This window comes from Bos taurus, chromosome 15 (assembly GCF_002263795.3).
Source record: "Bos taurus isolate L1 Dominette 01449 registration number 42190680 breed Hereford chromosome 15, ARS-UCD2.0, whole genome shotgun sequence".
Classification (NCBI taxonomy): domain Eukaryota; kingdom Metazoa; phylum Chordata; class Mammalia; order Artiodactyla; family Bovidae; genus Bos; species Bos taurus.
In genome coordinates this window covers 49,220,393-49,247,708 of record NC_037342.1, presented here as the reverse complement: position 1 = coordinate 49,247,708, position 27,316 = coordinate 49,220,393, and the positions used below count along the sequence as shown (strand labels likewise).

Sequence of the window (27,316 nt, the reverse complement as noted above, 5' to 3'; positions counted from 1 at the left end):
CACAAATTTTTTTCACAGATAAAAAATGTTCCATAAAAAGGAACTGTTTTGCCCACGATCATCCCATTTTTTTTGGATTACTTTGCTTTCATCCATTATCATGCCAAAATTAATGGTTCAGATTTGACTAAGCTGAAGGAATAGACGCTCTTTTTTGCTGTTATTTACTCTGGCTCTTTTCCTTCTATTTTTCACATAAAAGACTTAGGCCACTTCTCTACAACAACATCAAACTATACATCCCCTCCCCTCACTGCCTTCTTGCTGACTGGCGTCCCAGGATTAGAAGACTTCCACATTTGGATTTCCATCCCTTTCAGCTTCATGTACCATTTGGCTGTGACAGGCAATGGCCTGGTTATGGTGATGGTGATCTGGGACAGAAGTCTCCATGAACCCATGTATCTCTTCTTGGCCATACTAGCTCTCAATCATGTTCTACTTTGTACCGTCACAGTGCCCACAACGCTTATCTTTTGGCAGGGCCCTTCTATATCAACATTCTCTGCCTGTCTCACACAGATGTTTTTCGTTCATGCTCTATTTCTCTTTGAATCTGCTGTCCTACTGGCCATGGCTTTTGACCACTATGTGGCTATCTGTGCACCACACCATTACACTACCCTACTTTACAGGCTCTCTCATGAGCAAAGTGGTCCTGGCTCTGGTGGCTTGAAGTGGTCTGGCTGTGGTCACCCCTGGGGTCCTGCTCATTCTCCGCCTGCACTTCTGCCAGAGCAACATCATTCACCACACTTATTGTGAGAACATGGGCATTGCCAAATTGGCTTGCAATAGCATTGTCCCTAATAGCATTTATGGGCTCACTGCTGCTCTCCTCACCACAGGACTATCCTTTGTCCTTATCTCCCTGTCCTACTGGTTAATCTTGAGAACAGTCTTCCGACTGCCTTCTAGGGAAGCCCGGACAAAGGCCTCTGGAACTTGTGGAGCCCATGCATGTGTCCTCCTGATATTCTACACTCTGGCCTTCTTTTCCTTCTTTACTCATCGCTTTGGACACCATGTACCCAAGCATGTCCTTATCCTCCTGGAAAATCTGTACTTACTGGTGCCGCCTACCATGAACCCCATTGTTTATGGGGTAAAGACAAAAGGTTGCGAGTGCTATGACTATGTGCCCAATCTAAATGATCCAAGCGTAATAAAACAACAAGGAACAGGGGAGTCCAGGATTGAGATAAAGGTTTAAATGTCAAGTCTAAATTAATTTGGACAGATTTATTCCTGCAACACCTACACAATGAATAAAGCTTTAAAAAATTGTATTTCTAAATGTTATCTTCCTGTTATTGGGTAAAAAGGAAGCTAACAAGGAACTGCTCAAGTACCACTGAGAATTATTTCAACATACAAGGCAAACCATTCAATATCACAGTAATCCAAGTCTATGAGCCAACCAGTAATGCTGAAGAAGCTGAAGTTGAACGGTTCTATGAAGACCTACAAGACCTTCTAGAACTAACACCCCAAAAAGATGTCCTTTTCATTATAGGGGACTGGAATGCAAAAGTAGAAAGTCAAGAAACACCTGGAGTAATAGGCAAACTTGGCCTTTGAATACGGAATGAAGCAGGGCAAAGACTAATAGAGTTTTGCCAAGAAAATGCACTGGTCATAGCAAACACCCTCTTCCAACAACACAAGAGAAGATTCTACATATGGACATCACCAGATGGTCAACACCGAAATCAGATTGATTATATTCTTTGCAGCCAAAGATGGAGAAGCTCTATACAGTCAACAAAAACAAGATCAGGAGCTGACTGTGGCTCAATCATGAACTCCTTATTCAGACTTACCAAATTCAGACTTAAATTGAAGAAAGTAGGGAAAAACACTAGACCATTCAGGTATGACCTAAATCAAATCCCTTATGATTATACAGTGGAAGTGAGAAATAGATTTAAGGGCCTAGATCTGATAGATAGTGTGCCTGATGAACTATGGAATGAGGTTCGTAACATTGTACAGGAGACAGGGATCAAGACTATTCCCATGGAAAAGAAATGCAAAAAAGCAAAATGGCTGTTTGGGGAGGCCTTACAAATAGCTGTGAAAAGAAGAGAAGCAAAAAACAAAGGAGAAAAGGAAAGATATAAGCATCTGAATGCAGAGTCCCAAAGAATAGCAAGAAAAGAAAGCCTTCCTCAGTGATCAATGCAAAGAAATAGAGGAAAACAACAGAATGGGAAAGACTAGAGATCTCTTCAAGAAAATTAGATACCAAGGGAACATTTCATGCAAAGATGGGCTCGATAAAGGACAGAAATGGTATGGACCTAACAGAAGCAGAAGATATTAAGAAGAGGTGGCAAGAATACACAGAAGAACTGTACAAAAAATATCTTCATGACCCAGATAATCATGATGGTGTGATTACTCACCTAGAGCTAGACATCCTGGAATGTGAAGTCAAGTTGGCCTTAGAAAGCATCACTACGAACAAAGCTACTGTAGGTGATGGAATTCCAGTTGAGGTGTTTCAAATCCTGAAAGATGATGCTTTGAAAGTGCTGCACTCAATATGCCAGCAAACTTGGAAAACTCAGCAGTGGCCATAGGACTGGAAAAGGTCAGTTTTCATTCCAATCCCAAAGAAAGGCAATACCAAAGAATGCTCAAACTACTGCACAATTGCACTCATCTCACATGCTAGTAAAGTAATGCTCAAAATTCTCCAAGCCAGGCTTCAACAATACGTGAACCGTGAATGTCCTGATGTTCAAGCTGGTCTTAGAAAAGGCAGAGGAACCAGAGATCAAATTGCCAACATCCGCTGGATCATGGAAAAAGCAAGAGAGTTCCAGAAAAACATCTATTTCTGCTTTATTGACTATGCCAAAACCTTTGACTGTGTGGATCACAAGAAATTGTGGAAAATTCTGAAAGAGATGGGAATACCAGACCACCTGCTCTGCCTCTTGAAAAATCTGCATGCAGGTCAGGAAGCAATCCAGCAATCCCACTGCTGGGCATACACATTGAGGAAACCAGAAGGGAAAGAGACACGTGTACCCCAATGTTCATCGCAGCACTGTTTATAATAGCCAGGACATGGAAGCAACCTAGATGCCCATCAGCAGATGAATGGATAAGAAAGCCGTGGTACATATATACAATGGAGTATTACTCAGCCATTAAAAAGAATACATTTGAATCAGTTCTAATGAGATGGATGAAACTGGAACCTATTATACAGAGTGAAGTAAGCCAGAAAGAAAAACACCAATACAGTATACTAGTGCATATATATGGAATTTAGAAAGATGGTAACAATAACCCTGTGTACGAGACAGCAAAAGAGACACTGATGTATAGATCAGTCTTATGGACTCTGTGGCAGAGGGAGAGGGTGGGAAGATTTGGGAGAATGGCATTGAAACATGTATAATATCATGTATGAAACAAGTCGCCAGTCCAGGTTCAATGCATGATACTGGATGCTTGGGGCTGGTGCACTGGGACGACCCAGAGGGAGGGTATGGGGAGGGAGGAGGGAGGAGGGTTCAGGATGGGGAACACAGGTATACCTGTGGTGGATTCATTTTGATATTTGGCAAAACTAATACAATATTGTAAAGTTTAAAAATAAAATAAAATTTAAAAAAAAAAAAATTTCAGCACCCAGTGCTTGACACATAGTCAACATTTAAAAGAAGCTGTCAAATGAATGAATGAGTGCATGATTTGGTAATAAAAAATGATTATTTGGAATCAAAAATAAATAAATAAAAAATGCAAAAAAAAAAAAGAACTGGACATGGAACAACAGACTGGTTCCAAATAGGAAAAGGAGTGTGTCAAGGCTGTATATTATCACCCTGCTTATTTAACTTATATACAGAGTACATCATGAGAAACGCTGGACTGGAAGAAACACAAGCTGGAATCAAGATTGCTGGGAGAAATATCAATAACCTCGGATATGCAGATGACACCACCCTTATGGCAGAAAGTGAAGAGGAACTTAAAAGCCTCTTGATGAAAGTGAAAGTGGAGAGTGAAAAAGTTGGCTTAAAGCTCAACATTCAGAAAACGAAGATCATGGCATCTGGTCCCATCACTTCATGGGAGATAGATGGGGAAACAGTGGAAACAGTGTCAGACTTTATTTTTGGGGGCTCCAAAATCACTACAGATGGTGACTGAAGCCATGAAATTAAATGACGCCTACTGCTTGGAAGGAAAGTTATGACCAACCTAGATAACATATTCAAAAGCAGAGACATTACTTTGCCAACAAAGGCCCCTCTAGTCAAGGCTATGGTTTTTCCTGTGGTCATGTATGGATGTGAGAGTTGGACTGGAAAGAAAGCTGAGCGCCAAAGAATTGATGCTTTTGAACTGTGGTGTTGGAGAAGACCCTTGAGAGTCCCTTGGACTGCAAGGAGATCCAACCAGTCCATTCTGAAGGAGATCAGCCCTGGGATTTCTTTGGAAGGAATGATGCTGAAGCTGAAACTCCAGTACTTTGGCCACCTCATGTGAAGAGTTGACTCATTGGAAAAGACTCTGATGCTGGGAGGGATTGGAGGCAGGAGGAGAAGGGGACAACAGAGGGTGAGATGGCTGGATGGCATCACTGACTTGATGGACGTGAGTCTGAGTGAACTCCGGGAGTTGGTGTTGGACAGGGAGGCCTGGTGTGCTGCGATTTATGGGGTCATGAAGAGTTGGACACAACTGAGGGACTGAACTGAACTGAACTGTACTAAGGTAATGTGCCACTGTATTTGCATATGGCATTTAAATATTCTTTTGGTAATAAACCATGTCTCTTCTACTTCAATTTGCTATATGCAGGACAATATATAAAATGTTTGTACTCAGAAACTAGTTCTGATTCCACTCTTACCATAACATCTGTAGGGCCCAAAATACATAGAAAGAAAGTGAAAGTGGCTCAGTTGTGTCCGACTCTTTGCGACCCCGTTGATTATACAGTCTATGGAATTCTCCAGGCCAGAATACTTGAATGGGTAGCCTTTCCCTTCTCCAGGGTATCTTCCCTACCTAGGGATTGAACCCAGGTCTCCCTCATTGCAGGCAGATTTTTTACTAGCTGAGCCACAAGGGAAGACCCCCAAATATACAAATAATTGATAAATATTTGTTGAATGGATAAATATCTCAATTAATTAAAAGTAAATTCTAGTGATTTTATGTAACAACCCCCGATATATCTTTATGTATTATGTATGACCTACAGTTAAAACATTCATTTCCTTTCCTCTCAAAAAACTTTCCTTTAGTGTCCACAAGTATGACTTTCTTATATCTTCAGGACCTTAGTGTCTTTGGTGACAAACAATAGAAATTACCTTTGGTTAGATAAAGGAGTCAAAAAGCAGGATATTTCATGGTAACATTCTGTGGGATATTATGACAGCCAAGGATAACTGAATTTCTATTTCTCAGGTAGGACTAAAGTCAGGCTGCTATTAGACCTCACCAGCAGGAATGGATAGCTTCTTAATTGAATTTGGGCTTCCCTGGTACCTTAGCTGGTAAATAATCTTCCTGCAATACATGAGAACCCGTTTGATTCCTGGGTTGGGAAGATTCCCTGAAGGAGGACATGGCAACCCATTCCAGTATACTTGCCTGGACAATCCCCATGGACAGAGGAGCAAAGAGGCCTACAGTCCATGGGGTCACAAGGAGTCGGACATGACTGAGCAACTATGCACACATACCTGGTCTTAGTTACAATGACTGTGGGACAAAACATATGATTTCTGTATATAGGATCAATTACTACACCTGGATCAAACTGTTGTATTTCTTATTCTGATTTAATGGGGAATAAATTGTGTCAGGGTAATTCTGAAAAAAAGGGAAGTATAAGTGGTCTGAATTCTGTTCACTGGATTCATTTGGCATGTTTATATTAGCACATGCAATCGTCCTAGTTTAGCTCTTCCTACACTAAACATTCTATTGTATTCCATAGTACTAGGACAAACTTTATCATCTATAAACTCTCATACCATAATTATTGCAATGTAATTCCTTATCTCCCCTAAGAAATATTCACCTCTTGATTTACAAAGGAGGTAAAATACTTCTCTGGCATCAAATAGTAAAGACGTGCATCATGAACATAATTGAAACATATACATGGTCAAGCGTTTGAAGTAATTTGGCTATCTTGAAAATATTCATATTGTTATAATTCTTTTTTAAATACACAAAGCTGTTTATAGAAGCTTTTTATAAATTATATATATAATCATATAATTATCCATATTGTACGTTTTAAAAGGAAATTATGTTTTAATAGTTATTCAATTGAAGGATTAAATGACTAAGTGTGCTAATGAAATATTTTGCAGCAATATTTTATGTAGAGGAAAATGCTAAACACTTAGATGGTGACCTCCTCTGCTCTGATTTTTTGCTTGCTTTGCCACAAAGTGTTTTCCGCAGCATGTTGTTGTTCAGTCACTCAGTCGTGTCTGACTCTTTGCAACTCCTTGTACTGCAGTATGCCAGGCTTCCCTGTCCTTCAGCACTTTCTGAGTTTGCTCGATCTCATGTCCATTGAGTCAGTGATGCCATCCAACCATCTCATCCTCTGTTGTTCCCTTCTCCTGCCTTCAATCTTTCCTAGCATCAGGGTCTTTTCCAAAGAGTCAGCTCTTTACATCAGGTGGCCTAAGTATCGGAGCTTCAGCTTCAGCATCAGTCCTTCCAATGAATATTCAGGGATGATTTGCTTTAGGATGGACTGGTTGGATCTCCTTGCAGTCCAAAGGACTCCCAAGAGTCTTCCCAACACCGCAGTTTGAAAGTATCAATTTTTTAGTACTCAGCCTTCTTTATGGCAAGAATACACAGAAGGACTATACAATAAAGATCTTAATGACCCAGATAACCATGATGTGATCACTCAGCATAAAGATGACCAATGCATAGCACAAAGGTTAATGTTTGATATAATGAAAATAATTGCATTGCATTTTTGCTTAATAATAAGGGATTGGAACACAAAGATGAATTATTATTTGGCCTTCTGGATATATACACATTCTTCAGGTAGGCAGAGAAGGCTTTTAGAAGGCAAATAAATAATCATGACTTCACCAAACAACATAAAAAGCAAAGCCATCACTTTGCTGATAAAGGTTCACGAGATGTGATGGTTGGATAGCATCACCCATTCAATGGACATGAACTTAGATCAATCCTGGAAGATGGTGAGGCACAGAGAGGCCTGGTGTGCTGCAGTTCATGGGGTCACAAAGAGTCAGGTAAGACTTAGTGACTGAACATTACTATATATTACAATATCAGTAAGAGTGTCTCTTAATTTATAAGTCCAAGTACAAATGAGATAGATGCTTAAATCATATTATAGTGAATTTGGGGAAGGACAAGAGGCCTTCCTCTTTCAATAACACTATCTACTTGCTGCGACTCTAGCTTTTGCTAAATTTTAAAAACAAGATAGTGCTTCTGTTCTCAGTTCATAATACAAACTTGATATCCATTCATTTGTATATTCAATCACTCACATCTTCAATGACTATATTTTATAGGGACAGTTATCTTAATTTTGATAATGTGTTTTTTTTAGTGTGTTTAGTAAAGTATACTTTATGAATATGTGTGTCGACTGCTCAGTCATTTCTGACTCTTTGCAACCCCATGGACTATAGCCTGCCAGCATCCTCTGTTCATTGTATTTTGCTGACAAGAATATTGGAGTGGGTTGCCATTCCCTTTTCTAGGGGATCTTCCCAACCCAGGGATCAAACCTGGATCTCCTGCATTGAAGGCAGATTCTTTACCATCTGAGCTACAAGGGAAGCCCCGTTTATGAATATAAAGTACCTCTAATAATATATCTTAAGAAATATATAGAAGATAACAATTTGTAAACTCAAAAGTTGGCCTGTATATTTACATACTCATTTGTATATTTTTGTATTTGCATGTAATGCAAAATCTAAGATTCAATGGTTTAAATATATTTGTTAGCTAAAAATATGATAAAACTTTTCATTTTTCGGAGCAGAAGCATTATGATAGATGTATTCAGCAAGCAGAAACTAAAAATATATTTTGAATTTGAAGGTTTTATAGAATGGCTATAGTTAATTGAAGTCGCTCAGTCGTGTCCGACTCTTTGCGACCCTTGTGGACTGTAGCCTATTGGGCTCCTCTGTCCATTAGATTCTCCAGGCAAGAATACTGGGGTGGGTTGCCATTTCCTTCTCCAGGGATCTTCCGGACCCAGGGATCGAACCCTGGTCTCCCGCATTGCAGGCAGATGCTTTAACCACTGAGCCACCAGGGAAGCCCAATATACTTATATGGTATACAGCAAATGATAATGTTCACATTGTCTTCCAATATTTATTTCTATTAATTTTATTTTATTCATTTACTGTAGGAAATATTATCTAAATTTGATGTTCATATATCTTGCTTTATTTTTACTTGATATCTGAAAGTGCTGAAGGAGAAGAGTATTTAGAAGTAGAGTCAAGAAATAGGGTAAAGGGATGGGAACAGATATAACTGAATTAAAACTAGGGAACAGAAATAAGTCATGGAAAGTCTTAGATGTCCTTCACAGGTTTGACATTTGAAATGGTAATTTCAAGTTAATAATACCTTTTTTGTCATGTGAAATGTGGGCTTATGACAGGTGAAATCTCTTTCTCCAAGATTTTTTTCTTTAATCCAATAAAACTAGTCATTCTTTATCCAATGATTGAATCATTTCTTTTCACTTATGCACTCAATAATTATTAAGTGCATAATTTAAATAAAGATAGTGTTGGTTCTCACAGGTAGCAAGCTGCATGAGACACAGTTCCTAGTGTAGATAGAATAAGTTTTGTGAAAACTTATTATGTATTATTAAGATCAATATACATAAAGTTATAAAGCATCCTTAAAGGCTTTTTTCTTCTTCATTTATTTGTCTTTGAACAAGTGTAGACATGTGAATTAAGAAATTTCAACTAGAATTGCAAGTTTCTTATACAACTCTATGCATGGCCATGCACTAGATCCTTTGAATAATATGAAAAGACAGTTTATATGCCAAAAGAATTGTAGAAAAAGTAAGATTTATATTTTATGATTCTTACTGTCACAAACATAAGTAGCTACACTTAAGTCAATTAGATTTTTTATGTTTGAATACTATATCCTAAATTATTGTTAGATACACTTAATCCAGTGGATTATAATTACTGGCTTCATAAAACATCTCAGGGATTTCAAAAACTACTGAGTTTCAGCTTTCTGTAAGAGTAAAATTATTTCAGAAAATTAAGTAAAAAATGATGGTTGCCCATTTCTATACCTCGAGAAATTCAATTTCCTTAGAAAATACAGAGCATGTGTATAAAATTTTAAAAGATGCTTCTGATGCACCATGAAGATAGATAAAATGCTGTGAGTTCTAATATAATTTATATCAAGATATGATCATTACTATCTTTAATAAAAGTAACTTCAGCAGACTTACACACTTATAACAAGAAAGGTAATGTAAGATTCCCAGACAAAGGCAGTATGTCAAGAAGCACAGAAATATGGGTTTATAATGATCAAGGAAAACTTTATGGACAGGAAACCATGAATCAGGGTTAGGATTAGAAATGAGAGACAATAGATTTAAATGGTATCTAACACATTATATTTCAACATATTCATGCCTAGAGGAGATTTAGGAAACACGTGTTAAGTCAGTCTGTATAATCCCAGTGGACACTAACTCTATAATTTAGGACATCTGCAGGATGTAGTGTCAATTTTGTCTGTGTCCTTTTCAGTAATATTTTATTGGCAATTCTGGTGCCAACATAGCATGTAGAAAAATCACTATATATTTACAAACTTAATATTTATGCCATCATTGTCTTGAGGACCAACCTACATCACAGAATAACTGACTTTTAGGGGAAAAGAAGGCAGAGAACTCCTTGGCGGATCTGCTTTGTCTTCACACTATAGATGACTGGGTTGAGCACAGGTGGAACTAGCAGGTAGATACGAGCCATGAAGATGTGGATGAGAGGGGATGAGTGTTTAGCAAAATGATGGGCAATAGACAGCCCAGTCATAGGCACATAAAGAATAAGTACAGCACAGATGTGGGATGCACATGTGTTGAGGGCCTTAAATCTCCCCTCCTGAGATGAAATTTTTAATACTGAGTGAAGGATGAAAACATAAGACACAAAAATACCCAGAGAGTCCATTCCCCACAGCAAAGTGATCAGAACTAACCCATAAATAACATTAAATATGGTGTCAGCAAAAGCAAGGCAGATCACGTCCTGGGGCAGACAGTAAGAATGAGAAAGGATGTGAGAATGGCAGTAGGGAAAGAAGGCCAGCCAGGTGAGAAGTGGAATCACAGGAAGGGCACTTCTAAGCAGGGCTGCAATTCCAATTTTAGTGATAAGTGTAGGAGTGAGAATGGTGGCATATCTTAGTGGGTGGCAGAGGGCCACATATCAGTCAAGGGCCATGGCCAAGAGCACAGATGATTCAGTGAAGGAGAAAGTGTGAATGAAAAACATTTGGACTACACAAGTGTTGAACTGGATCTCCCTGGATATGGACCACAGCATCCTGAAGAGTGATATCATTGTGGGCAAGGACATGTCCATGTTAGTGAGAGAATGCATGGCCAAGAAGTAGTACATGGGCTCATGGAGCCTGGAGTCTGTCTGGACAATATGTAGGATAGTGCAGTTACCCATGATTCCAACAAGGTAGAGGAGACAGAATGGGATGGAAATCCAGTGGTGAAATTCCTCATATCCAGGGATACCTGTGAGATAGAAGGTGGAGGCCAGGATATTGCTGGAGTTTGCAGTTGCCATAGGGCTTACTGTTAAACCACAATCTAGGTTCACAATCACACTCCAGAGGGGAAACAAATGAGAAGATCAGCACCTGTGTCACAAAAACAAAACAAAACTTCAGTCTGTCCTATAATCTCTCCTAGATTCACCCTCACAGTTTTACTTTGTTTTTCTTCATTTCATTGCTCAATGTCGTCAGTTAAGAAAAACATCCACTTTTATAACCATAACAACTTTCCCTTCTCCTCAGATGCAGAACTATTAACATGCTGTTTGAACATGCACAAACTCCTTCTAAAAACACTACCCCCCAGAGCAGCACACACAAAACCACTGTAGATTACATTATTAATTAATACTTTTCTTTAGAACAATCTTGACCAGAGTTACTGGCCTTATATTAGTCTGCTTTGAAAAAAAGAAAAAAGACTCCTGCAATGACTTATATGAATGTCTTTGTCTGAGCTTGATAGCTTTTTCAGCAATACTAGAATATCATGCAAGGCATCTCAACAGTATTCATGCAAGATTTGGTCAGGAAGTTTTTTATTCTTACTAAACTTATCTCCGACTATATAACTGATACCACAGTGATGGCATCCATATATGCATGCTAAGTTGTTTCAGGCATGTCCTACTTTTTATGACCCTATGGACTGGGACCTGCCAGTCTCATCTGTCCAGGTGATATTCCAGGCAAGAATACTTTAGTGGGTTGTCATATCCTCCTCCAGAAGATCTTCTTGACTTAGAGATTGAACCCACGACTCTTAGGTCTCCTAATTCGGCAGGAAGGTTCTGTAACACTAGTGCCACCTAGGTGATGGATAACAAGGGAATGGTAGCCACATAGAATCAACTCTGATATCAATATGTTCCTGGATTAGCATCTCCTTGAGACAAATATAGCTTAAGATGATTTAGTAGAATGTGTAGAATTTAAAATTTATAATTATATAATATATAATTTTTATATGTGATATTAAGCAAACTATAATTGATTTTGAATCTGATTTAAAAGATTCAGAACATTCTTCCTGTTATGTTTCAGAACTAATTAATCATTTAGAGACTGATTCATTCTACCAAAACTACAAAACAAAAGATATAGGGGTTTTTGAGAAAGTAGAAATGTATCCTTCAAAGCAAAAACAAGAAAGAAAACAACAACAACAAAAGTAAAATGCACAAAAACATCTACTGGCATCTGACCTCCACACTAAAGCTCTTCTGCTCAAATGAGAAAATATATCTTCCCCCTCTAGATTCCAGGATTTCTTCTGTGGTCAAGAAAGACATTATTAAGAAAGGTGAGCCATTTCTTAAACTCCACTTGCTCATCAACTGCCCAGCCTCCATGCTCACCAAAATATTGGTTTAGGAATTTAAACTCTATGGGACAAATTACCTTCCACTGTAAACTAATAAATCAGCATCTTCTGTCTTGGAAAGTCTTTGACATTCTGTGACATGAAATCCCCTAAGTCTCCTCTGCTGCTGCTGCTGCTGCTAAGTCGCTTCAGTAGTGTCCGGCTCTGTGCGACCCCATAGATGGCAGCCCACCAGGCTCCCCCGTCCTTGGGATTCTCCAGGCAAGAACACTGGAGTGGGTTGCCATTTCCTTCTCCAATGCATGAAAGTGAAAAGTGAAAGTCAAGTCACTCAGTCGCGTCTGACTCTTTGGGACCCCATGGACTGTCGCCCACCAGGCTCCTCCATCCATGGGATTTTCCAGGCAAGAGTACTGGAGTGGGGTCTCCTCTAGTTCCATGTAATATCGTTGATTACAGAAGATATTTCCCCCAATTTTTTAATAATTTTCTAAAAAATACAAGATCCATAATCAAGACATCAAATAAGTAAATTCCAGAAACAAATTCAGTCTTCCTGACTATTCATATTACACTTAGTTCTATTGACATACTATATGAACTGATACTTCTTATGGCCCTGCTATTTAACTTCTCAAATTCCTGTCTATCTCCTCACCTTTCTGTCCAAAATGTCACTGATTATTACTTTCAATGCTCAGAGTGCCCAATATTATTCTTTCTTTTTGATGATTCTTTTCTAATTTCTATTCTATAATCAAAATTTAAAAATCTGGTTCTTTTTATCTTACTGCTTAGTCAATTCAAACCATTTTTCCAATTTTATAAATGTTCTCTCCCATTGCCAATAAGAAGTAAACATGAAGTTTCATTGAAAACTGTAAGATACCTGAACTAAAGGTCATTTTTCATCATATCACTGACCTTCTTCTGAAGTTGAAAGGAGACTGATATCTAACATCTCTCTTATGTAGAATATATTTCTCTGGCTCTGCAATCACATTAACTTGTTATATTCTGGTTTCAAAACTTACTCACTTTGCTGCTACTGCTAAGTCGCTTCAGTTGTGTCCGACTCTGTGAGACCCCATAGACAGCAGCCCACCAGGCTCCCCCGTCCCTGGGATTCTCCAGGCAAGAACACTGGAGTAGGTTGCCATTTCCTTCTCCAATGCATGAAAGTGAAAAGTGAAAGTGAAGTCATTCAGTCGTGTCTAACTCCCAGCGACCCCATGTACTGCAGCCTACCAGGCTCCTCTGTCCGTGGGATTTTCCAGGCAAGAGTACTGGAGTGGGGTGCCATTGCCTTACTCACTTTAATTTAGACCAAATGACTTCTTTTCCTCTCTCTCTTCTGTAGAGGAGTTGTCTCCTCTATAAACTGAAGATAATTATAATTTGATGGAATGTGCTAAGGTGAAGGAGATAATGTGTGTAAACTTGTTGGCATAGAGCCTTTTCTATGATGATGATAGTAATGAAAACGAGAACAATGATGATGACAACAATAACAATAACACCAACGACTGTTTTGATGAGAGGAGGAAGACAAGGGGAGACTATGGCATACCCTCCTCTCTAGAGGAAACACCATGAATGGCTATGTTAAAAGTGACCTAGATGGCCTGAGAAGTAGAAAGTGAACTATATCAGTTTTATTTCCTTTTTATCAACTAAATATTTAGTATAGCCAGAGATATGAATTGCTCCTTAATATTTTTTCTACCCAGAAATTCCTCTGATCAATATGATGACACTACATATATACTTTCCATTTTATTCAGTGCCAATTTTGGGGGATAAAAACATCCAAAATAGAATGAGATATCTCACCAAGAGTTAAAATGAGATCTTTGGGACGTCAGTGAAATAGGAATCTGAACAATCACATTAGCATTCTGATGTTACTGCAACATATATATTTGTTATTCTCCATATTCACTAGTATCTAGTCCATCTATTTTTTTCACAGCCCCCATGTTGCAGCACCTGTTTGATTACACAATCCAATATCTACTCGTCCTGATGCTCTAGTTTCAAATTCTTTCACATTGCCTTTTGATATTTTCTACATCCCCAGAGTAGGAGGGTGGAGTCTGAATTAGTTAATAAATTCAACAATATGAATGTCTTAAGGTTTAGAACATAATTAATATCATGTTAAAAATCACTGATACATGGGACTAGAAGGGACCTGAAATCTTATCTGCTGTAATCCCACTCTTATTCTGGATTCCTCTTCTGTTATGTCTGATAATATTCCTTTATGCTGTGTAAACAGTCATGTGCACTGACAGACAGGGGACTACTTGCCATGAAAGTCTAGGGTATATTAGGCAAGTTCTCTCTGAAAAACCTATGTCTGGCTTGAATCCTCTGTCTATGGGTATGGACAATAAAGATTTGGAGAAAGTATGCACTCTAATCACCTGAGAACCTCTTCCTTCTCAATCCATTCCCCTGGTCCTTCTTCTCACACTTTGGGTGTCTGCCCTGATCTCTTCAATCTCTCAAGCCCCCTCTGTATTTCCCTATTACCTCCCAGTTTTACTTCTCCCAATCCTCACCTAATGATAGAATAGTTGCTCTTGTCATGAGTGACTGCTCTAATTCTCAAGGAAAGAAGGATGAGTTAATAAGTGTTCCTCCAGTCCTTAGAGATGTGAGTCCCCATGAGAAATGCAGGACCATGCCTGTAACCCTGTCTGCACCACTATTTTACTTTAGGGCCCTTCCCCACATTCTCTGTTTTCCATTTCCTATAATGCAGTTTGGGAATGCAAAGGCAAGAGGTTATAGAAAGTTCCAAATATTTATCACCTCAATGTCTGGAACAAATGTGGTAGTGTGACATGTAATGAAATACTATCTTGCATCCAGAATATGGCAAGGTAATAAAGATGCTGGGCTTCCCATGTAGCTCAGTGGTAAGGAATCTGCCTGCTAATGCAGGAGGCACAGGAAATGTAAGTTTGTTGCTGGGTCAGGGAGATCCCCTAGTTAGGAAATGGCAACCCACTTGTCATTCTTGCCTAGAAAATTCCATGGACAGAGGAAACTGGTGGGCTACAGCCTATTTAGTTACAAAGAATTGAGAGAATCAATTTCTAGGTAGGTTGATAAGAAGTCCAGGGTCCCTGAGGAGGAGAAAGGGGTCTGGGGCTTTCAAAGAGCAGACAGGGGTCTGGAGTTCTCAAGTAGGAAAAAAGGACAAACATTTTTTCATTGTTTAGTTTTAGTCAATAGAACAATGTAGCTTGCTTGAGGACATGTTTTTCCTTCTTAAGACCCTTCTGACTAAGCCTGTCATTTAAAAAATGTATATTGTGGGAGTGGGTCTGGTAAGATCTCTTTTTCTAATTCAGTTATGTTAAAGTGCAAATTGTGGAATTGGGTCTGGTAAGACCTTTACAACCTTGAGACATTCTTTTGATTTACTGTAATAATCAATTGAAAAGTATATAACTCCCTTGCTAAGACTATCAAGGGGGGCACTCTATGTCCCCTTTCTGATATCTATGTCAGAAGCTTTCTCTGTCCCCTTTTATAATTTAATAAAACTCTGCTACACAAAAGCTCTTGAATGATCAAACCTAGTCCCTGGTCCCGAAGCTAAATCTTCTTTGGAGATCAGGAACCCTTCACCATGAGCTATCAGAGTCAGATAAGCCTGAGTGACTGACAGGCATGCTTGCACTCAATAAAGAATGTTAGCTATGGAGTAGCCAATCAGAGGGACTTATTAAGGACTTAAACTGTTGAGGAACGTAGAGTCTACAACCTAAGGGCTGGGAATGACTCAAGTTCAGTTCTGTTACTGTGCTTACTCACTTGTGTCCAACTCTTTGTGACTGTAGCCCACCAGGCTCCTCTGCCACGGGGATTTTCCAGGCAAGAATACTGGACTGGGTTGCCATGCCCTCCTCCAGGGAATCTTCCCAACCGAGGGATCGAATCCAGGTATCCTGCATTGCAGGTGGATTCTTTACTGTCTGAGTCACGAGGGAAGCATGCCACATGGCTAGCCTATCCAACCCCCGCAAAGCAGGACACTTCATTGAACTATTCTGCAAATGTCATGACAGCCAAAGGTAATCTTAATGTCTACAACTTAGGTAGGAAAAGGAGCCAGGCTGCCATATGACCTCAACAGCAAGAAAGGATGAATTTTTTTAGATTTGGTGACCCTATCTGGTCTCAGCTACAATGATTGTTGGACAAGGAGTTTAACTGCTCTATATTGGGTCAGATTGCTAATTTGAATCAATGTATTTTATTCCTTCTTCTGATTTAATGGGGGTGAAATTATGTCAGGACAAATTCCAAAGAAAAGGAAATGTGTGGTAATGATCAGGATTATGTTCACTGGATTCATCTGGCACTTTTATGTAAGCACATGCATTTTCCTAACTCAACTTTTCTTATGCCATTCTTGCAAATTGCATTCTATGGTTCATGGGACAAGATTTATCATTTATAAACTTATTTGTCATAATTCTTATAATGTACTTTCTTATCTCCACTATAAAACATTTACCTCTTCTTCATTTATAAAAGAGCTAAAATATTTCTCTGGCATTAGACAGTAAAAAAGTACATGATGAATATAATAGAAACCTATATATGGTCAAGTTGTTGAATTAAATGAATTGGGTGTCTTAAAAATATCTGTACTATTATTCTCTTATAAATGCACATGGCTTTTTCTAGACTTTCTGGGTAATGAGGTGGTTATCCACACTGTACTTTTTTAAAAGATAATGCTTTTATGGTTTAAGTTATTCAAATGACTGAATGACTAAGTGTGCTAATGATGTATTTTGGAACAATGCATGTATAAAAGAAAACACTAAACACTTAAATGGTGAAGGGTGTTATTCTCTATTCTGATTTTGTGCTTTTTTAAATTTTTTTGTGTTTTGCCACAAAGGGCTTTCTGCAAATAAAGATGATCAATGCATAATCCAAAGAATAACATTTGACATCATTAAAATAATTGTATTGCATTTTTCCTAGTGATAGGAGACTGGAAAAAATGAATTATTATTTGGTCTTCTGGATATCTTACAGATTTTTCAGATAGGCAGACAATACTTTTAGAGGACAAGCAAATACTCATGGCTTAATGAAGCAAAACAATATGTGTAAGAGTGTCTCAGCTTATAAGTCTATATAAAATTGGGTTAGATGCTTATACCATATTATCATAATTCTAGGCAAGAGTAGGAGGGCTTTCACTTTAAGAGAGATAGCTACTTGCTGGAAGGCTGGACTGGACAAAATAATGCTTCCCTTTTCAGTTCATAATATAACTGTGGCATCTATTCATTCGTTCAGTCATTCCTTCATTTGTATAGTCAAAACTCATCTCTGATTCAACAATTCTACTCCTGGGCAAACACCTGGAGAAAACATGGTTAGAAAGCATACATGAACCCCAATGTTCAATGCAGCACTATTAACAATTGCCACAACATGAAAGCAATATAAATGTCCATAGGCAGATGAATGGATAAAGATGTTGTACATACATAAAATGGAATATTATTCAGCCATTAAAATAACAAAATAATGCCTTTTGCAGCAACTTAGATGGACCTGGAGATTATCATTCTAAATGAGGTAAATCAGACAAAGGCAAATATATGATATTGCTTACATGCAGAATAAAAAAAATACAAATGAACTTATTTACAAAACAGAAACAGACACACAGACTTAGAGAACAAACTCATTGCTACAAGTTGGGAGAGAGTGGGAGTTTGGGATTGATATGTACACATGGCTATTTTTTAAAATAGATAACACAGTATAACACAGGGACCTCTGGTCAATATTCAATAGAAATCTAATAGAAAAAGAATTTAAAAAAGAATAGATACATGTGTCTGTATAACTGAATTACTTTGCTGCAACATTATTAATCAAATATACTCCAATAAAAATACAAATTAAAAAAAGAAAATAATAAAATACTTAGGAATAAATTTACTTAAACAAAAGACATATATAGGAAAAACTATAAAACACTGATGAAAGAAATCAAAGATGACACAAATAGATGAAGAAATATACCATGTTTATGGATTGGAAGAATCAATATAGTGAAAATGAGTATACTACCCAAAGCAATCTATAGATTCAATGCAATCCCTATCAAGCTACTAAAGGTGTTTTTCACAGAACTAGAACAAATAATTTCACAATTTGTTTGGAAACATAAAATACCTCAAATAGCCAAAGCAATTTTGAGAAAGAAGAATGGAACTGGAGGAATCAACCTTCCTGACTTCAGACTATATACTAAAAAGCTACAGTCGTTAAGACAATATGGTACTGGCACAAAGAGACAAATATAGATCAGTGGAACAAAATAGAAAGACCAGAGATAAATCCACACAGCTATGGACAAAGAAGGCAAAAATATACAATAGAGAAACAATAATCTCTTTAACAAGTGGTGCTAGGAAAACTGGTCAACCACCTGTAAAAGAATCATACACAAAAATAAACTCAAAATGGATTAAAGATCTAAATGTAAGACCAGAAACTATAAAACTCCTAGAGGAAAACATAGGCAGAACACTCTCTAACATAAGTCACAGAAAGATCCTTTATGATCCACCTCCCAGAATATTGGAAATAAAAGCAAAAATAAACAAATGGGACCTAATTAAAATTAAAATCTTATGCATAACAAAGGGAAATATAAGCAAAGTGAAAAGGCAGCCTTCAGAATGGGAGAAAATAATAGCAAATTAAGCAACTGACAAAGAATTAATTTCCAAAACATATAAGCAACTCATGCAGCTCAAAACAAGAAAAATAAATGACTCAATCAAAAAATGGGCCAAAAATCTAAACAGACTTTTCTCCAAAGGAGACATACAGATGGCTAAGAAACACATGAAAAGATGTTCAACATCACTCATTATCAGAGAAATGCAAATCAAAATCACTATGAGGGACTGTCTCACCCTGGTCAGAATGACAGCCATCAGAATGTCTACAAGCAATAAATGCTGGAGAGGGTGTGGGGAAAAGGGAACCCACTTACACTGTTGGTGGAAATGCAAACTAATACAGCCAATTATGGAGAACAGTGTGGATATTCCTTAAAGAACTGGAAATAGAACTGCCGTATGACCCAGCAATCCTACTGCTGGGCATACACACCAAGGAAACCAGAACTGAAAGAGACACATGTACCCCAATGTTCAACACAGCACTGTTTACAATAGCTAAGACATGGAAGCAACCTAGATGTCTATCCACAGATGAATGGATAAGGAAGCTGTGGTACATATACACAATGGAATAGTACTCAGCTATAAAAATGAACAAATTTGAGTCAGTTCTAATGTGGACCCTATTATACAGAGTGTCGTGTCCGACTCTTTGTGACTCCATGGATTGTATAGTCCATGGAATTCTCCAGGCCAGAACACTGGAGTGGGTAACACTTTTCCCTTCTCCAGGGGGTCTCCCCAACCCAGGGATCGAACCCACGTCTCCCACATTGCAGGTGGATTCTTTACCAGCTGAACCATAAGGGAAGCCCATACAGAGTGAAGTAAGCCAGAAAGAGAAACACCAATACAGTATATTAACACATATATATGGAATTTAGAAAGACAGTAATGGAGACCCTATATGCAAGACAGCAAAAGAGACACAGATGTAAAGACAGGCTTTTGGACTGTGTGGGAGAAGGTAAGGGTGGGACGACATGAGAGAATAGCATTGAAACATTTACATCAACCATAAGTAAAATAGATGACCAGTGTAAGTTCAATGCATGAAGCAGGTCACTCAAAGCTGGTGCTCCTCTGTGACAACCCAAGGGATAGGGTGGGAGGGAGTGGGAGGGGGATTCAGGATGTGGGGACACATGTAAACCCATGGCTGATTCATGTCAATGTATGGCAAAAACCACAATATTATAAAGTAATTGTCCTCCAGTTAAAATAAATTAATTAATTTAAAAATAAAAAATAAAATAACACCTCTACACCAACTAAATTCTTCTAGGAAGAATTATCTTAATTTTGAGAATAGGTATTTCTAAATTTTTTTGTAAAATATATTTCGTGAAAATCATGTAACTAGTGATACACGGTAAGAGTTAGAATGTGCTCAGTCACTCATTCATACCTGACTCTTTGCGACCCCATGAACTGTAGCCCACCATGCTCTTCTGTCCATGGGATTTTCCAGGCAAGAATATCGGAGTGGGTTGCCATTTCCTTCTCCAAGAGTTAGTATAGAGGGTGATATTTTGTAAATTAAAAACTTAGATTATCTATGTAGATGTTCATTTAAAATAATTTTACTGGCATGCAAAATTTAAGATGCAATGGTTTGAATATATGTTAAGGAAAAGCTTTAAAATGTTTCATTTTTTGGAGTAGAAGCATTAGGAAAGATATGATCAGCATATCTTTTTTAAAAATGTAAAATTAAAAATAAATTAAAAATATTAAAATATTATAAATACATTTTGTATTTGAAGGTACCATATGAAGGATGAATATAAATATTTAAATGTTGCTTGTACATCTGAAATTAATGTTCACATTTCTCATTTTTTATTTTTCATATTAATTTTATTTTACTTATTTACTATAGGGAATATTATCTAAGTCTGATGTTCACATATCTTTATTTTTATTTGTTGATGTTTCAGACAAGGTGAATGTGCTAAAGGAGAGGGGTAATTAGAATTAAGAAATAGAATAAACAGGGATAGGAACAGACATAACTGAATTAAAACCAGGGAAAAGATATAAGCTAATGGAAATTCTAGGTGTATTCAATATGCCTGACATCTGAAATCATAATTAAAGTAAGATATGTTTTATTATAGGAAATATGGGTTCATGAGATGTCAAATTTTTCACTCCAAGTTTTTTTAAAAATCCAGTCCAAATGAGTCAGTCTTTAGTCAATGATTGATTCACTTCTATATAACTTATGCATTAAATAATTATTAAGTGACTCTTTTACACTAAACATAATGTTGATTTTCACAGGTAGCAAAGTCCTTGAGACACAGTTCCTACAGTAACAGAATACGATTTGTGAAAATATACTACCTATCATTAAGATCAATATAAAAACTGGGAGTTACAAAGCATTCTTAAAGTTTTATTTTCTGCTTCATTCCTTTCTTCTCTTTCAGTAAGTACAGACATTTGAACTAAGGCATTTCAAATAAACTTGCAAGTTTGTTAATACTACTCTGTGCACAGCTATGCATTCAATAATTTCAGAGAAATGTGAAGACAGTTTATACATTGAAAAGAGTTCTAGATAAAAATTGAGATCGGTATTACCTGTTTCCTACTACTATAAACTTATAAGTATCTACACCTCAGTGAGTTAGATTTTTTTATGTTTAAATACTATATCCTAAATTATTATTAGATACATCTAATCCAGTAGATTATATAATCACTGGCTTCACATGACATTACCTCAGGGACATAAAAAATCACTGAGTTTGGCTTTCTGAAAGAGTAAGAGTAATTCTAAAAATTAAATAAAACTATGAAAGTTGCCCCTTTCTATTCCTGATGAAAATAAACGTCCTCAGAAAGAACAGAACATGTGAGTAAAATTTTAAAAGATGATGCTGATGGACCATAAAAGTTCAAAAATTTCCTTTTTGAAACCTAATATGCTCTTACATCAAGGTAAGGTTTTTTTCCATTTTAAGAAAGTTAGCATAAGTAGATTTACAAGCACATTTACATAATGAGAAAGGTAATATAACATTCCCCGACAAATATACTGTATCAAGACGCAAAGACATATGGGTTTAGAATAAACAAGGAAAACTTCATGGGCAATCAGCAAATAATCAGGATAGGATTACAAATGAGAAACCACAGATGGAAGTGATTTCCAACACACTCTGCTCCAACACGTTCATACTTGGAATTTAGGAAGTTTGTGTTAAGTCAGTCTATTATAAATCCAGTAGACACCAACTCTCTCCTTTAGGATTTTTCACAATGTACTGTCAGAACTATTTCAGCTTTTTTTTTTTAAATTAATCTTTTATTGGTAACTGTGGTGCCAACATAGACAGCAGACAAATCACTATATATTTACAAACTTAATATTCATGTCATCACTGTGTTGAGGACAAACCTACATCAGAGAAGAACTGAGTTTTAGGGGGAAAAGCAGGTGGAGAATTCCTTGGCGGATCTGCTTTGTCCTCACACTATAGATAATTGGGTTGAGCACAGGTGGAACTAGCAGGTAGATATGAGCCATGAAGATGTGGATGAGAGGGGATGAGTGTTTGGCAAAACGATGGACAATAGAGAGCCCAATCATAGGCACATAAAGAATAAGTACAGCACAGATATGGGATGCACATGTGTTGAGGGCCTTAAATCTCCCCTCCTGAGATGAAATTTTTAATACTGAGTGAAGGATGAAAACATAAGACACAAAAATACCCAGAGAGTCCATTCCCCACAGTAAAGTGATCATAACCATTCCATATATAACGTTAAACTTGGTGTCAGCACAGGCAAGGCGGATTATATCCTGGTGCAGACAGTAAGAATGAGAAAGGATGTGAGAATGGCAGAAGGGAAAGAAGGCCAGCCGGGCCACATTTGGAATCACAGGAAGGGCACTTCTAAGCAGGGCTGCAATTCCAATTTTAGTGATAAGTGTAGGAGTGAGAATGGTGGCATATCTTAGTGGGTGGCAGATGGCCACATACCGGTCAAGGGCCATGGCCAAGAGCACAGATGATTCAGTGAAGGAGAAAGTGTGAATGAAAAACATTTGGACTACACAAGTGTTGAACTGGATCTCCCTGGATATGGACCACAGCACCCTGAAGAGCGATATCATTGTGGGCAAGGACATGCCCATGTCAGTGAGAGAAAGCATGGCCAAGAAGTAGTACATGGGCTCATGGAGCCTGGGGTCTGTCCGGACAATATGTAGGATAGTGCAGTTACCCATGATTCCAACAAGGTAGAGGAGACAGAATGGGATGGAAATCCAGTGGTGAAATTCCTCATATCCAGGGATACCTGTGAGATAGAAAGTGGAGGCCAGGATATTGCTGGAGTTTGCAGTTGCCATAGGGCTTACTGTTAAACCACAATCCAGATTCACAATCACACTCCAGAGGGGCAACAAATGAGAAGATCAGCACCTGTGTCACAAAAACAAAACAAAACTTCAGTCTGTCCTATAATCACTCCTAGATTTACCCTCACAATTTTGCTTTGTCATTCTTAATTTCTTTGCCGAGTGTTGTCCGTTAAGTAAAACATCCAGTTTTATAACCACAAGGATCTTCCCTTCTTCCTCTCAAATGCAAATGTATTATCATGTTCTATGAATATGGGTAGTCTCCTTCTAAAGACACTACCCAGAACAGTACACACAAAACCCATTCTAGACTACATCTTTAATTTCATACTTTTCTTCAGGAAGATCCTCAACCAGAGTCACTGGCCATACGTTAGAACTTTTTCTTTAAAAAAAAAATGACTTGGGCAGTGACTTACATGAAATGGATTTTCTGTCTTAGCTTGATAGATTTTTCAGTAATACTAGAACACCATGCAAAGCATATTACAGAATTCAGGTAAGTATTGATCAGCATGGTTTTTGCTCTTACTAACCTATCTCTGGCTATATAAGTGATGCCACAGGGTTAGTACCCAGTGAAAATCAACTCTAATATCAATTTAGTATCAGGCTAGTATCTGCAAGAGCTAAACATAAGTTAGGATAGACAGAAGAAGGCATGATTTTTAAAAAGTATAAATATATAATTTTTTATGTAATATAAGCAAAGAAGAATTGACTGACTCTGCATTTAAAGAGTCCAAACCTTCTTCCTACTATGTTTAGGAACTGATTTATTATTTAGAGAGAGGCTCTATCTGCAAAAAAAAAAAAAAAAAAAGGCAAAATAATAGGTATATAGGGATTGGGGAAAGATTGAGTAGAAACTCATGATTCATAGCAAAATCAAGAGAAAACAAAATAACAAAAAGAGTGAATGACAAAAAAAAAAAAAGCCTACTGTGCCTAATCTTGACACTAAATATTATATACTTGGATGAATGAGTTAATATATTTTCACCTATTAGATTCCAGTACTTCTTCTGTAGTCAATAACAATGCCTCTGAAGTAAGAAGATGAGCCATCACTTGCCCTTCTCTTGACAAGCATCCATGCTTACCAAAATTCTAATCCATGGGACAGATTGCCTCTAACTGTAAATTAATAAATTGTCATCATGCTATCTTGGAAAGTCTACTTTGGCTTTTGGGAGATCAAATCCTCTCAGTCTCCTCTTGCTGTTGTTATTTTAGTTGCTAAGTCAGGTCCGACTCTTTTGTGACCTCATGGACTGTAGCATACCAGGCTCTGTCCATGGGATTTTCCAGGCAAGAATACTGGAGTGGGTTGCTGTGTTCCACTTCAGGGGAATTTCCTGACCTAGGGATCGAACCCACGTCTCCTGCATTGGTAGGAGGATGCTTTAGCACTGAGTCACCTAGAAAGACTGCAGTCTCCTCCAGTTACATGTAAAGAAACACTGACTGCAAAAGATTATTGCCTTGGATGTTTAATAACTTTCTAGGAAATGAAAGATTCATAAGCAAGACACCAAATATGTATACTACAGAAACAATTTCAGGCTTTTTAACTCTTATTACAATTAAGTTCTACACACACACATAGCATGAACTGATACCTCTTACAGCCCTGCAGTTTAACTCCCCAAATTCCTATCTACTTCATCTTCCTGTCTACACCTGCACTAATTATTACCTTTAATGCCCAGATTTTCCAATATTATCCCTTCTTTTGTTGATTATTTTCCAATTTCTACACCATAATCCAAATTTAGAAATCTGGTTTTCATTTCATTGCTCACTCGATTCAGAAACTTTTAATGATTTCACAAGGTTTCTTTGAATCATCAAAAAGGAGTAAACATGAAGTTTCTTTGAAAACTGGGAAGATACCTGATCTAGAGTACATCTTTTGTCGTCTTACTGACTCTTCACTGAGATTTTAAGGAGACAGTTATTCAACATTTTCCTTATTTAGAATCTGTTTCTCTCCTTCTGCAGTCACTTTAACCTAAGCTGTATTCTGGTTTCAATGTTGTGCTCCGTTTAATTTTGACCAAATCACCTTTTCTTCTCTCTGTACCAAAACTGCCTCCTCTCTGAACTGAAGAAAGTAATAATTTGAAAGGATGTGCTAAGGTAAAAGATATATTGTGTGTAAAATACTTAGCAAAGAGCCTTCTGGATGATGATGATAATGACAACAATGATGATGACAACAGTAATACCAACAAGAATTGTTTAAAGCATAATGGGATTAGGAATATATGGGGAGACTATGAAGTATCCTCCTTTAGAGGAAACCATCATGAACAACCATCTCACAAGTTACTTAGGTGGCCTGAGAAGTAGAAAGTGAATTGTATCAGTTTCATTTCCTTTTCATCCAGTAAATTTCAGTATAGCCAGAGATATGAATTGCTTCTTAATCATTTTTTTTCTATCCAGAAACTCCTCTGATCATTATGACACCACATATTTACTTCTCATTTTATTCAGTGCCAGATTTGAAAAAAGCAACAACAAAAACTGAGTCCAGGATAGAATGAGAAGTCTCATCAAGAGTAAGCATGAGATCTTTGGAACTTTAGTGAATTAGGAATTGAGATATTAGCATTCTGAAATTACCACAACATAAATATCCATTATATTCCATATTCACTATAATCTGGTCTGTTATTTCACAAACCCCTTCAGGTAGCACCTGTTCATTTTGATAATCCAATTCCTATTGCTCCTGATCTTACAATTTTAAATGCATTCACATTGCCTTGTGCTTTCTTCCACATCTCCAGAGGAGGATGGATTTTGTGGAGTTAGTTTATAAACTCAGAAATCTGAAAGTCTTCATTTGAGTTTAGACCATAATTAATTTCATTAAAAATAACTGGTAATTAGGATTATAAGGAACCTCAAAGGTTATCTGGTGTAATCCCACTCATATTCTGGAATTCCTTTTTGTTATGTCTGATAATAGTCCTTCACCCTGTGTAAGCAATCATGTCCACCAACAGAAAGCAGACCACATGTCATGCATGCTAGGGTATATTAGGCAAGTCCTATCTGAAAACTCTGAGTCTGGCTTGAATGTTTTGCACAGGGTATGAATAATAAGGATATTTGGAGAAAGGATATCCTCTAATAAACTAAGAATCTTTTCCTTCTTGAACCATTCCCTTGGTGTTTCTTCTCACACTTTGGGTGTCTGCCCTTCTCTCTCTTGTCTCTCAAGCCCCACTTTGTGTTTTTCTATTACTTCCCACTCTTACTTACCAGTTCTTACCTACTTGGTAGAATAGTTCCTCTTTGCATGAGAGATTGTTTTAATTCTCAAAGCAAGATGCATGAGTTAATAAGTCTTCCTCTAATCCTTAGAGATATGAGTCTCCCTGAGAAATGCAAGACTGTGCCTGTAACCTTGTCACTGTCACTATCTTAGTTTATAGCCCTTCCCCCAATCCTCCCTTTACCATTCCAGATATTGCAGTTTGGAAATTCAAAGGCAAGAAGGCTACAGAGAGTCTCAAGTATTTATCACTTCAATGTCTAGAACAAAGCAGGTAGTACAACATGAGATGAAACACTAACTTGTATCCAGAATACGGTAGAGTAGTAAAAGGTTGTTAGCTATGGTGTAGCCAATGAGAACAACTTATTCAGGACATAGAGGTGGGAATGGCTCTAAGTTGGTACTGTTACCACATACTAGATAAAAATTAAATTTACTTATGTGATTTGCTTCCTTCAAAACTATTGTAATAAAGAGTATATGGGAAATCTCTGTAGCTTTCACTCAAATTTGCTGTAACCTTAAAATCACAATGAAAAAAGAAACCCATTTTAAAGATCATAAACAATAATGCTAAGTGTGATTCTCTGTGCCATAGCTTTTACTGATGAAAGGGATTGTATAAATTTGATTTGATTATGTATAGATGGTTTCATTCAATGAATGAAGGGCCATATGTCTGTCAACAATTTTGATTTCTAAGCGTC

At 37.4% G+C, this 27,316-nt stretch overlaps 1 protein-coding gene and 2 pseudogenes across 1 annotated transcript; 1 reads left to right on the top strand and 2 right to left on the bottom strand.

Annotated features, from left to right (window-relative positions):
- On the top strand, positions 214–1,180 carry OR52Z18P (olfactory receptor family 52 subfamily Z member 18, pseudogene; annotated as a pseudogene).
- On the bottom strand, positions 9,948–10,877 carry OR51L20P (olfactory receptor family 51 subfamily L member 20, pseudogene; annotated as a pseudogene).
- On the bottom strand, positions 22,346–23,305 carry OR51L4 (olfactory receptor family 51 subfamily L member 4). Its single transcript, NM_001390387.1, has one exon. It carries the CDS (start codon positions 23,303–23,305, stop codon positions 22,346–22,348), a length of 960 nt encoding a protein of 319 aa, NP_001377316.1.
- Between the last annotated feature and the right edge of the window lie 4,011 nt (positions 23,306–27,316).